The following is a 12,215-nucleotide window of genomic DNA, read 5'->3' as shown; positions in this document are numbered from 1 at the left end:
GGTGCAAAGCGGCAGGGACCCTCATGCACCTTTGGGACAGTCCCCCAAAGGTAAACTACATCAAAAAAAGTTTTAAAAAGTCTTTAGATTGCCCCAAACAAGTACTTTCGTTTTGGGGTGAAAAAGTTCAAAGTTGGGGGACAAACTTAAAAAGTAGCGAATAGACTCCACGGGGGTCCCCAAGTATGCCCCAGGTGTTTTTAGTTTTGCAGGTGCTTGCGGTAGGTGGATTTTTAACGATCTCCAGGTACCCCAAATTTGCTGAGACTACTTATTTTGAGCCTAAAAACCAGCTAAATGCTATTCTTCACCACTTCTGCAAAGACGCAAAATAGCAGCTAATGAGAGCATTTAAGTACCCCCAAATACCTTCAGCAGGGATATTCGGGGGTATCTAGATTGATCCCCAATGTCAGACCATCTTTTGGGGGGTGTCAGGCTAATTTCCTCAAATCTGACAGTACTTTTCGCATATTACAGTTTCGCCGGCTCCCGTTTCCACCGATTTCTAATTGAATACGGCGAAAAGCGAGCACGCGCGCGATGCTTTTCTGCATTGAAAAGTCCAGCATGCGAAAAGTACAGGACTTTTTCACCAGGAATTGAATATGCCCCTTATTGTGGTGTCAGAGCCACCCCTGCTTCGCCTACTAGCGCAATGTGTACTTAGAAAGCTGCAAAGACCCTTCAGCAGTGTCTTTACTATAACTCGCTGCCTCCTGCAGCACCCCACAAGCCCTTAGCTGCGCGACCTCCAGCGTTTGCATGACCTGTCTGCCGCGCAGCCATCTGAGTCAGGCGGACTCCCTACCCCTTCAATCCTCTCCCTGGTCCTGGGACTAAAGAGGCAGATAACGGCAGCAAGGGAACGCGATGCCAGTGCAGGAGAAGACTGGAGTCAGTAAGTAACCAGACAGGTTGGTATAATATGGCAGCGCACTAATCACACATCTAGCCAGCGCTGGCAGCACACCAGCAGGGAAAATCCAATAGTACATATCGATAAGTGGCATGTACATGGATCTGCATTTAGCACTTCATCCTTCTCTTAGTACATAGATCTGCATGTCACATGATGCGACCACACCAGGCAAGTGGTTAAATTATTGCTGCTTTAAATTTATAGGCTTAATCGATGTGCTGGTTCACGGAAATCACAGCCTATTATATATACTCCAAAGGCTATAACAAATTACCAATGCATTATTATCAAGTTATAGTTTCATTTACTAACCCCTTTCTAATCCATACATAAAGAGGTCAATATTAAAAAATACTGCTCACCTTCCTCGATGTTTTTGGTTTGATTATGTACCATTTCCGGAGTGCTATTGAAAGCAGCATAACCCTATGCAAATTATAGAAACAAAAAACATAATTTCAAATAGAGAAGCCCTTCATAAACATCTACAGAATACAATGATCAAAGTGCATAAATGACTACAGGTATTAAATGGAGCAGGGTTTGATGACCCAAAGGGAAATGTATACAAATGTTAACAGCTAGTGTTAGGAGTGTCCAGGGACCAGTTATAATACTGGAAAACACATTGAAATTTAAATTACAATGTACTGTAGTCTGGCTATTTATTATGGCTGTATTAAGCTTTTTAGAGGGCAACAACAAAGTATACAAGGTGCATATGTCAGTAAAGAACCACTTTAACAGAAACAGTATGTAAAGAAATTATGTTCGTATTAACCTCAAACAAAGAGATAGACATCCAATGTTAATTTAACCACATTAGTTAACCATAGATATTTAAAAGTCTTTTGTAACATGTGAATAGTAACACCTGAAGGCATAATAATTTAGACAGGTTTTATATACATGGAAAGTCAAATTCAGGTTATGAAATCGACTTCACTATATCAAAAAAAAAAAATAAATAAAATAAAAAGTCAATAGTATAGTAAAACTAAACAAAATGTAAAAAAAATGCATAGAAATAAATAACTAAAACATATTTAAAAATGCCATAATCAGGTCATAAAAAAAAAAAAAATACCCTAAGCCAGTGGTTCCCAAACTTTTTTGAATCACGGCGCCCTAGAGTATCAGCATTGTTTTCACGACACCTAAGCCAAAATTTTGTTATTGAGAAATTCAGACGAAAATGTAGTAAAGTGAAGTAAATTGTGCTTACCGGTCATCCTGCCATTCTTATGTTCAGTTATGTGGTGGGTGACAGGTTTGTACTTCTGATTTGTCTACATATTTACATTACATTGACCATAAATAATTTGGTTTGGTGCTGGACCACCAACCGGAGGCACCCCTGAAAGTGTCCCGAGGCACCCCAGGGTGCCGCGACACACAGTTTGGGAACCACTGCCCCAAACATTGCTCACCTTACCTTTTGCACCAAGTTGCTTAGATCCGTTTTGAGAACATTGTTTAATTTGTGGAGATACTGGTTTGTGTCCGGTAACTAAGGAAGACAATTTTAAATAACATTAATTATATATTATTTTATTATTTTAAGATACAGGTCAAGGCAAGAGTGGGACTGAAAAAACCCTTCCACACCAAAGTGTTTGGTGTCTTATTTATGTGGACATCCAAAATATTGGCCAGTGTTATCCAGCAGCATAATATTATGCTCAATAACTACAGTATCAGAATTAACTAGCAGATACTCCAGTATCATCCCCAGTACTGCCAACTAATATTCCACACTTTCTAGTGCCCATAGACTGCAACCAAGTGTATCCTCTTTAGTACCCTGTATTACATCTTATAATGCCAAACATTATCCAGCATGGCTAACAAAATAGCTGCCAGTAATGCCCAGAAGGGTCACACCATAGTAGCAACCAGCATTATCCTGCAGTCTGTAGAATTACCAGCAGTTCACAGAACATCAAGTATTATTTATGACAGATGTATTTTGAAGAACATCTATGACAAAAATCAACTACATGAATGTGAAAATCAAAAAGTGATGATAGTCTGTAAGGCAACAGTGGAATAACTAATAGCCACAATCACCATACACTTATGTATATATTATATAAACTAAATTGCAGTAAGAGTTAACAATAATTATAGCCAGCTAACCTTAGACGTTGTTTAAGTCACTGGATAATCAATAGTGCTCTGCAGTAAAGAGTTCCGCAATCAGTACATTTATACAGAGCATGCAATTAGATAGATAGATAGATAGATAGATAGATAGATAGATAGATAGATAGATATCCTTATGAGATTTGCTGGAGCTGATCAGCTGCTTGATGTGTCTTGCCTGACATCACAACAGGGCAATCATTTAAATTTGCCCTCCCAGTTGTGAGATCAGTGTAGTGTTGGCGATTCCTGCAGCCAGTGTATAACCAATCAGCGGGTTGCCTGTACACACAGCCAGACGCACCGATATATCCTGAAGATATATCGGCATCGTCTGTGCTGCAGGGCCAACCTGATATGTGAATGACATATCGGGTGTACACTTCCGCTGATTCACTCGCGATGTATCATTCGTTGATTGAACAAATTATTTATCGACAAGTGTGTACCCAGCTTTAGTTATACAGCACCAAGTGCTCCCAGCAAACTGTTGTCTTTATGAATTAGAGTTTTATATTTTTATTCTCACTGGATCACCAGGTATGAAGATTCCCATTGCACTACACCCTAGGAGATCATTTTTCTTAATAAAAAAGGTTTTGGACATTCTCTACGTAAATAAAAAAAAATTATGTTACCTTTGTACGCGTTTTTTATTTGTTATGTTAATTATTATACATTAATATAATTGGAAGAGAGTTTTTTGTGATCCTGTTCCTTTTATTTTAGTACCACTAGGGTGTCAAAATTGCCGCTCCAAAATGGCGGCTCTTCTGATGAATGTCAGAACCTCTAGACAGCCAGTCTGAACTTGATCTAGATCATTATTATTAACATATATTGATGTAGCGTCTGCCTACTTTGCACATTTCATTCAAATTGCATTTATAGGGTTGATTTTTATTTATTTTTTCTTACCGTACTGAAGTTTGCGTTGACCTTCAGCTGAGATAGAGAATTCTTGATTTTGTTGCAGTGAGTTAATGCTACGTTGGTGAAACATGCTGGGTCGCTCAGTGTGCTGTTTAACTGTACTTTGGCATCTGTGAGGTCTGCTTGCAGCCTGTCCATTGCCTCTTGAAGGACTTCCACAGATACACTGACATTCTCTAGAGCTTCTTTAGTCTCCTTGATTGCTGGGAACACAAACATACATGTTAAAACTTAAAACAAATAAATGGAAAAATAATAAACTATGGCAAAATTTTGTAGTAGCCAATAAAAGGTGTGTTCCAAGTTACAACCAAATATCACTCTATTAAACACTAGATACTGTAGCACCATTCCATTGTTTGGTACATATACATTTTCTAAAATCTGCAGCAGCTATAAGCAATGGCAGACATATTGTGCCATTCAAACTGTTGTTCAACTAACCACTCATGCTCCGTCGCACACTAGTGGAAGAACATGTTTACAGTAAAAAATTCAGCACCCAACCTGTGAGTATAACAATAAAAGCTGTAACTAGAGATATTTTATTTGCTACAGAGCCTCCCTATTCATATTCCAAGCTTTTTTTTTAGGTATCCGGTCATTAGGTCTACATTGCCTAGATAGACAATGTTTGGGTAGACAATGGAAGATAGACAGGCAATAAACAGACAGGGACTGAAGGTCGACAGGGTCAGAAGGTCGACACACTAAAGGTCGACATATATGAAAGTCAACAGCTATGAAGGTCGACAGGGTCAGAAGGTTGACACACTATAGGTCAACTGGTAACAAGGTCGACAGGAACTGAAGTTTGACAAGGTCAGAAGGTCAACAGACTAAAGGTCGACTGGTAATGTCGACATGTACTGAAGGTCGACATGGTAATTAGGTCAAGACTCATATGGTCGACATGCAAATGGTCGACACATGGTTTGTTTTGCTTTTTAGCCGAAAACTTTACCCTAACCCTCCTCTTGGTACTTAACCCTAACCCTCCCTCCTGGTGCCTAACCCTAACCGTCGGAGTAAGAACCTAACCGTCGGAGTAAGTGCCTAACCCTAACCGTCGGAGTAAGAGCCTAACCCTGACCATCGGAGTAAGAGCCTAACCCTAACCGTCAGGGTAAGTGCTTAACCCTAACCGTCGGGATAAGTGCCTAGCCCTGTCGGGATAAGTGCCAAACCCTAACCGTCGGGGTAAGCGCCAAACCCTAATCGCGGGCGTAAGAGCCTAACCCTAGCCGTCAGAGTAAGTGCCTAACCCTAACACCAACCCTAAAAAAAAAAAAGTGTCGACCATTTCACTATATGAGTGTCGACCTACTGCCTGTCGACCTTGTTACTAGTCGACCCGTCGGAGTAAGTACCTAACCGTTGGAGTAAGTACCTAACCCTGACACTAACCCGAACAGAAAAAAAAAAGTGTTGACCATTTGACTATATGAGTGTCGACCCGTCGGAGTAAGTGCCTAACCCTAATGGTGCATACACACTAGACGATATGCTCCCTGAGCGATACCGTCTAGTGTGTCCCCGGCAGGGTGTGCTCAATGTCGTTCATGACATTGAGCACACCCGCTGAACGATATCATTAGCGATATCGTTCAGCGCCGGGCTCTCTGCCCCCATCCCCGAACATGCAGCAACCTGACGACATCGTCAGATTGTGCTGCATGTTCAGGCGATGGACAATGTTGGAAACGACCAGCGAGAGTGCGCATCGCTGGTCGTTTCTGACATAAAAGTGCACGATTTGTGCACGATTACTGAGCGATTGCACGATTACGTTGTCGTAATCGTGCAGTCGCTCAGTAATATCGCCCAGTGTGTACCCACCATAACACTGACCCTAATAAAAAAATAAATAGTGTTGACCATTTGACTATATGAGTGTCAACCTACTGCCTGTCGACCTTCATACCTGTCGACCTGGTTACTAGTCAACCTTTAGTGTGTCGACCTTCTGATCATGTCGACCTTCAGTCCCTGTTGACCTACTGCCTGTCGGCCTTCATACCTATTGACTTTGTTACCAGTCGCCCTTTAGTGTGTCGAACTTCTGACCCTGTCGACATATTGCATGTCGACCTTCAGTACCTGTCGACCTATTGCCTGTCGACCTTCTGTACCTGTTGATTTATTGCCTGTCGACCTTCAGTACCTGTCGACCTTGTTACCAGTCGACCTTTAGTGTGTCGACCTTCAGACCCTGTCTATCTATTGCCTGTCTATCTTCCATTGTCTACCCAAACATTGTCTATCTAGACAATGTAGACCTAATGATCCACACCCCTTTGTTTAAGGTTCTTAAACATACTTAGGGGCTTTATTTGGGGTGGCCGGGGCTCATGACTGGGCCTGGACATCCTTTGTAGGTATAACTCTCAGAGTGGACTCCAGATACCTGGGGCTTTATTTATCGGGGGGGGCTCACGATTGGGTCTGGACATCCTTTGTAGGCATAACTCTCAGAGTGGACTCCAGTTACCTGACTTCCTACAGTATTATTATGTAGGGATGTGCAGGCTCGGATTAGTATGGATTTTCCAGCCAAGACCCCACTTGTGCATTGTGTGACATTATTTTTTTCAGTGTTCCATGATGATATGCTTACCATCAATTGTATCTAGAACCTTAGACATGATGACTGTGTTCTGCAGAATATCTGTTTGTATAATGCTAAGAAGTTTCTACATATTGAAAGCCTTTTGCAAATGTAGGAAACTGTGGATGCACAGCACATATGCCACTTTCTCTGTTGATGACAAATCGTGTACAGTGTACAAGCACGCACCTTTGAATCAGGCCAAAAATGTCTTGATCATCTACATTAGTCACGATCGAGTGTTTGCCATAGGTTTCAATGGGAAGCCTCTGGCACTGTCTAGGTGCCTATTATGATGGTCTCGGCACATTTTCAGATACATTTATCGCCAAAGATCAGCATTCAAGAGGATGCAGTTTAGAAGAAAAAAGTTATTAATCCAGGACATGTAGTTTAGACTGTAGGAAAGCCTATAATATAGGGAAGCCTCTATATGCAATGTATCTCCTCTGTGTCCCTGTAATGGTGACACAATCACCTGCTCCTCCTGGTTACTGCTGCAGGACGCCGCTGTCCAGGTGCTAAATAGAACGTAACCAAGAAGTAATGGAAGCCACTGTTAATCTTCTTATATTGAAACAGTATATTTTATAGCAAAAAAATATGAAGAACAACATGAGCAGGTCAGCTGTATGCCAGTTTAGGGAAATATTATGTATTAATTCAAAACAAATGGCCATATCCAATTAGCCGCGTTTTGTCTAAAAGTGTTCGCAGGTGTGAACTTTTTGCCCAAAAATGCGTATCATGCAATCCTACTGCCGAAGATTTCGCATGTGCAAAAACTCCAGAGACAAAGACTACCGAACTGTTTTCACCAGCTCAGAACAGGAGAGAAAAGTTTCAAAATCCCTATTTTTGATTAAAAATGTAAGGACTTGTTTGGACATCCTCCCTAATGGCAAATTAGGCAAAAATTATTTTTTAATTAGCTTAATTTAGCCAATAATGACATCATTTTTGGGGTGAAAAAATTAGAAGTGCTGAAAAATGGGTTTAAACTTTAAAGTAGTGGGTCTGGTATTTTGGGGGGCTCTATGTATGGGGCAGATGCTTTAAGCATTGCAGGTTGCTGACTCAGATGTATTTTTTACCATTTTTAAAAGTGCACTATTAGGACACAAAAAAATACCCCCAATTTAACTGCAGCATTTATTTTGGCCCTCAAAAATCTTGCTTTTTATCATATTTCCAATGTTATACAAATATGCTTATAACAGCCATTTAATACAATTCACGAACCCCAAATACCTTTTATTTCGCCCACTACTAAATTGATTTCCTATGTCAAATAGCATTTTTATGGGGTACAGACAGATTTCCCCATATCTTGCTGTACTTTTCGCTGGTTTCTCCACTAACCGTTTTCGTGCAAATGCATTTTTGCGCCTTTTGCAGCAGGATAGTGCGAAAAACGGGAGCGTCCATAGACAAAAGACGCAAAAAAAAAAGACGCAAACATATCGCACCAAAACACGCGAAGTGTGCGAAAACTTCTCCAACGTTAAGTTTTCCTGGCTAATTGGATATGACCCTTAGTTTAATAGCTATATTAGGCAGCAGGACTATAAAATTATACTTTCACTTCATTTCAGGACTGTAATCTCCAAAAACGCTGTTTATGTTCTGGACGCCCATAAAAATCAGTGATTGCATCTTATTTCTTCTATGAAGATCTGAATAAGAAGCTGATTATTCTCTTTATGCCGCAGGACTGCAGTGATACAAGTCTCTAGGGAGACACGCTGACACCTCTGTTCTTGTTTATGGAGATAATTAGTGTCTTTAATTTAATGCCGTCCAGACACATATATCATCTTTAGGGCGCCATTGTGAAATAAGAAAGCCTAGTGTAATCTACTGCTGCCTCAGAACCATCGCAAGTAATGCTTGTAAAGCAAATCTATTTCATCATAAATAAATGTGCAAGTCCTTCCTTCATGATTTAAACCAGTAGAAGTATTGCTCTCAGAAAGAGCACTTTTAGCTTTTATAAGGGTGTTTAGCATAAGTACGTGATGGATTATAGCGGTGTTATTCAACCTTCGTCCCCAGGGACAGCTTGCTTTAACTACTCTCAATTATGCCAGTTTATGTACAGTCAGAGTGATTACTGATCCTCCGATCAATCCACCAAACAAAAATATCCTGAAGCCCTGCATCATAAGGCCAGGAAAACATAAGGGGAAGATGTACTAAGCCTTGTAGAGAGATAAAGTGGAGAGATAAAGTACCAACCAATCAGCTCCTAACTGCCACTTTACAGGCTGTTTTTGAAAAATGACAGTTAGGAGCTGATTTATTGGTACTTTATCTCTCTCCACTTTCTCTCCGCTCCAAGGCTTAGTACATCTACCCCAAGGTATTTATTTGTCCTGTGAGAGTAACTTATAGGGCCGCCATAAGGGAGGGACTGCCGGTACTCTAGTACCGGGCCCGGATAGATAAGGGGGGCCCGCCGTTCCCAACGCCCGCCCTCCATCCCATTCCTACCACCCACTCACCAGCCACTACCACTAGTACCCCCGTGCAATTTCAGTGACAGGGGGCCCGCTGTCTTTTTTTTGCAAGCCCGGCCAGCACGCACATGTCATGCCGCTGAAAGGGAGAGGAGGAGCCGCGGCCTGCGGCGTGTGAGGAGGAGTGTCCATGCCATCCAGAGTAGGTAAGTTTCATGTCCAGCGGGGGCTGGCTGGCAGAGACAGAAGGGGGGGCTGGCTGGCTGGCTGGCAGAGACAGAAGGGGGGCTGGCTGACAGAGACAGAAGGGGGGGCTGGCTGGCAGAGACAGAAGGGGGGCTGGCTGGCATTGGAGAGATGTTGCAGGGCTGGAATTGCAGAAACACCGGGGAAGTGGGGCCCTGCCTGTTTTGTCAGTCCTGGGCCCACAATTTCTGATGGCAGCCCTGGTAACTTACTGTACATGACTACACAGCACTGTCATGTCCGGCAGGTCAGATGGACCATGGTCACCCACGGAACATTCTACAAGCATGCTCATCTGTTGGACAATGCCTTTGAACAGCACTGTCTTACACCTTAACCACAGACCAGAGTGTTAATGCACATAATCTATCTATATAGATACTACACAGAGGAGTATCTATATAATGAGTGAAGGTTGTGTAGTGTACATGAGCCTATAGGTCAAGGGGGGTCCTGTTCCGCTTGCTGAGCACCCAAAACAGACTACTACACAGTGGCCCCCTCCCTCATATAACCTGCTGACAGCTATGCAGTAGTGGAAAATAATAAAATACATTACCAATGACATATTAATGAATAGGGGGAGCCTCCCATTCAGCCGTACTGCAGCCAACCACTGCTGCACACAGATCCCTTATTTATTAATACGCCAATTCTACAAATGAGGATATAAAACACATTACATCAGGAGTCTCACTTGACCATGAGGGCACAGGTATAGCAATATGTTACATTGTTGTTCTGTAGTGTATGGTTTTTTTTTTTTTTTGCATAGTGTGGTGGATGTATTTTTCCTGATAAAACTGCCTAAATGCAATAATAGACCTATTATTCTGACCCCATCAATCATGCAGCCTGCATGATTGATGGGGTCAGAATAATAGGTCTATTATTGCATTTATTTCTAATGAGTTTTAGTTAAGAAAGAACGCAGTGGGCGAAAACAGCAAAAACTTGATTTGGGTGCTCCCTGCTGTATAATTGGAAGTTGCTGTATATACTCCGCTTTGAGTGAATGAAGACGTTAAATAAAATTAGGCATTTTGCTTTGATTGTCTATTTATTACCAGTTATTTATATAGCGCACACATATTCCTGAATTTGGGGTAGAGTGTCCCTGCCCCATAGAAAAATGGACAAGTCTTCTGCATCCCAGCACTTTCTAGGTAAAGTGGGCGGGGCAAGGCACCAGACGATGTGATTTGCTATTAATCGCGTCATTGCAGCACCGCCCCCACAACAATTTGCGACAAAAGATGGAGGGGTCGGGGCCAAAATGATGCACCTGGACCTCCCTTTCCTGGAGATTGAGTTGCCAATGTATTTTGTTAGATAATGACCACCAGTGACCTTAGTGAAATTCTGAAAAGAATTATAATTGAACACCTCTTAAATGACTAATCTATAGAATATCATACAGAGACTAGACACAGCACAGATAGTCATATTCCACTAACACGTCACACCACAGGACTATTTCACTGTAACAAATCCTTTACCTTTAATTGCCCTTTCCACTTTGACTTCAAGTTAAAAAAAAAAAAGAGAGACCAGGAAATGAAAACAAAATAGACAACATAATAACAATAACGTGCAAACATAAAATATGTAGGAGACAAAGAACACTGAACCAATAGAAAAAGCGACTGTCTCATGCAGAAATGACTATGCATTATATATGTGTCAAACATGCATTTAGGTGAATTAATAAATGTGTTTATGACAAACAGGAAATGACATTGCTCAAGCCAAATGCATGTGGAAACACATATGTAGATGCATATACAATACAATTAGTGTATTCTTCCTTCAGATGCCTTGTGGTGTCACTGATCACACAGCAGGGAGTTCTATAAGTTCTCTGTTGCCTACTGACAACAAGCTATGGGCCTGATTCTGCAAGGAACGTAATTGCAAAGTGGTCCCGCAGCCGGCTGCGCAGTTTAGAGGGAGAGACCAGGAAATCTCAGTCAGCTGACGGAGATCCTTTCTTCTTCCCTCCCTCGCAACGGCGGAGACATGCCTCCGATTTGGGAAACGGAGGGCATCGCCGCCCCCTCCCTGCCCACAAATGGCAGCAGACTATCAGTCACTGACAGTCTGTGAGCAAGTCAGCAGGACCCATTCTGCACACTCGCAGAATGGATCCTGCGCCGACTCCCAAACATCAGGAATCTGCGTTCAGCAGTGTACTAGCGGTACTGCTGAATCAGGCCCTATGAGTGCAGCTGGCAGACAAGATGGATATTAGGACGGAGTGCATTTCATATGCAAGAAGTTAAAGTAAACACCCGAGCTTGTGCGTGTCGGCCTCTAGACAAGAAGGGGCTAGTTGTTTAGTGAGGTAGTGTTGTGGGGTGGGGTTAGGTTTGGTTAGCCTATAGGATTGGGAGAGGGTGGGTCAGTGCCATTTCAGAGATGCTGCTTGGCAGCCATTTTATAGAAATTTCTCTGGTCAGCTGTTTCCCGCCCTCCCTCCCTTATTTATTGAGTTGTTTGGTGTCGGCTTTTCTTGTGGCGGGAAAGAACGTTAGCAGTTGCCATCTGTCTTTGGAGCTTGAGGTGCTCTCCCTTCCAATACATGGCTTAGGCTGATTTTACCCTACTGGGGTCAGCGGCAACCACCTAACTAGGTGGGCCTCACGTCGTGTCATTGGGGTGGGAGGTGGATACCTTGGGCGTGGTAATGAGCTGGCTGCTCGCCTCCCATTTAGAAGATCGATGTGAGTATGCAGTTGGTGATCTTGCATTGTGGGGCCGTTCTTTCTGTGTCACCATACTTTGTCTGTCTTTCTTTCTTATTCTATTAGTTAGTTCAGTTATACATTAAATAGTTGAATTAGTTTAAAATTAAATAAAGCTGACCTTCCTTTCCCCTTATATAAGTCTCTGTGTCATTATT

The 12,215-nt window shown here is 42.1% G+C and overlaps 1 protein-coding gene across 16 annotated transcripts in view; it reads right to left on the bottom strand.

Annotated features, from left to right (window-relative positions):
• The window catches only part of PROM1 (prominin 1), a 238,200-nt gene that overhangs the window by 107,528 nt on the left and 118,457 nt on the right, over window positions 1-12,215 (bottom strand). For all 16 annotated transcript variants that reach the window (XR_015870062.1, XM_088450647.1, XM_088450645.1 and 13 more), the window contains 3 exons: window positions 3,986-4,203; window positions 2,358-2,432; window positions 1,285-1,348 (listed from right to left, as the gene is read on the bottom strand). Coding sequence is in view for 15 of the 16 variants with exons in the window: in XM_088450647.1 (XP_088306773.1) it covers window positions 1,285-1,348; window positions 2,358-2,432; window positions 3,986-4,203 (357 nt within the window). In the remaining variant the exon portion in view is untranslated. The remainder of the gene's footprint in view (window positions 1-1,284; window positions 1,349-2,357; window positions 2,433-3,985; window positions 4,204-12,215) is intronic.

This window comes from Taudactylus pleione, unplaced genomic scaffold (assembly GCF_031769625.1).
Source record: "Taudactylus pleione unplaced genomic scaffold, aTauple2 ptg000520l, whole genome shotgun sequence".
Classification (NCBI taxonomy): Eukaryota; Metazoa; Chordata; class Amphibia; order Anura; family Myobatrachidae; genus Taudactylus; species Taudactylus pleione.
This window is presented reverse-complemented; position numbering and strand designations above follow the sequence as displayed.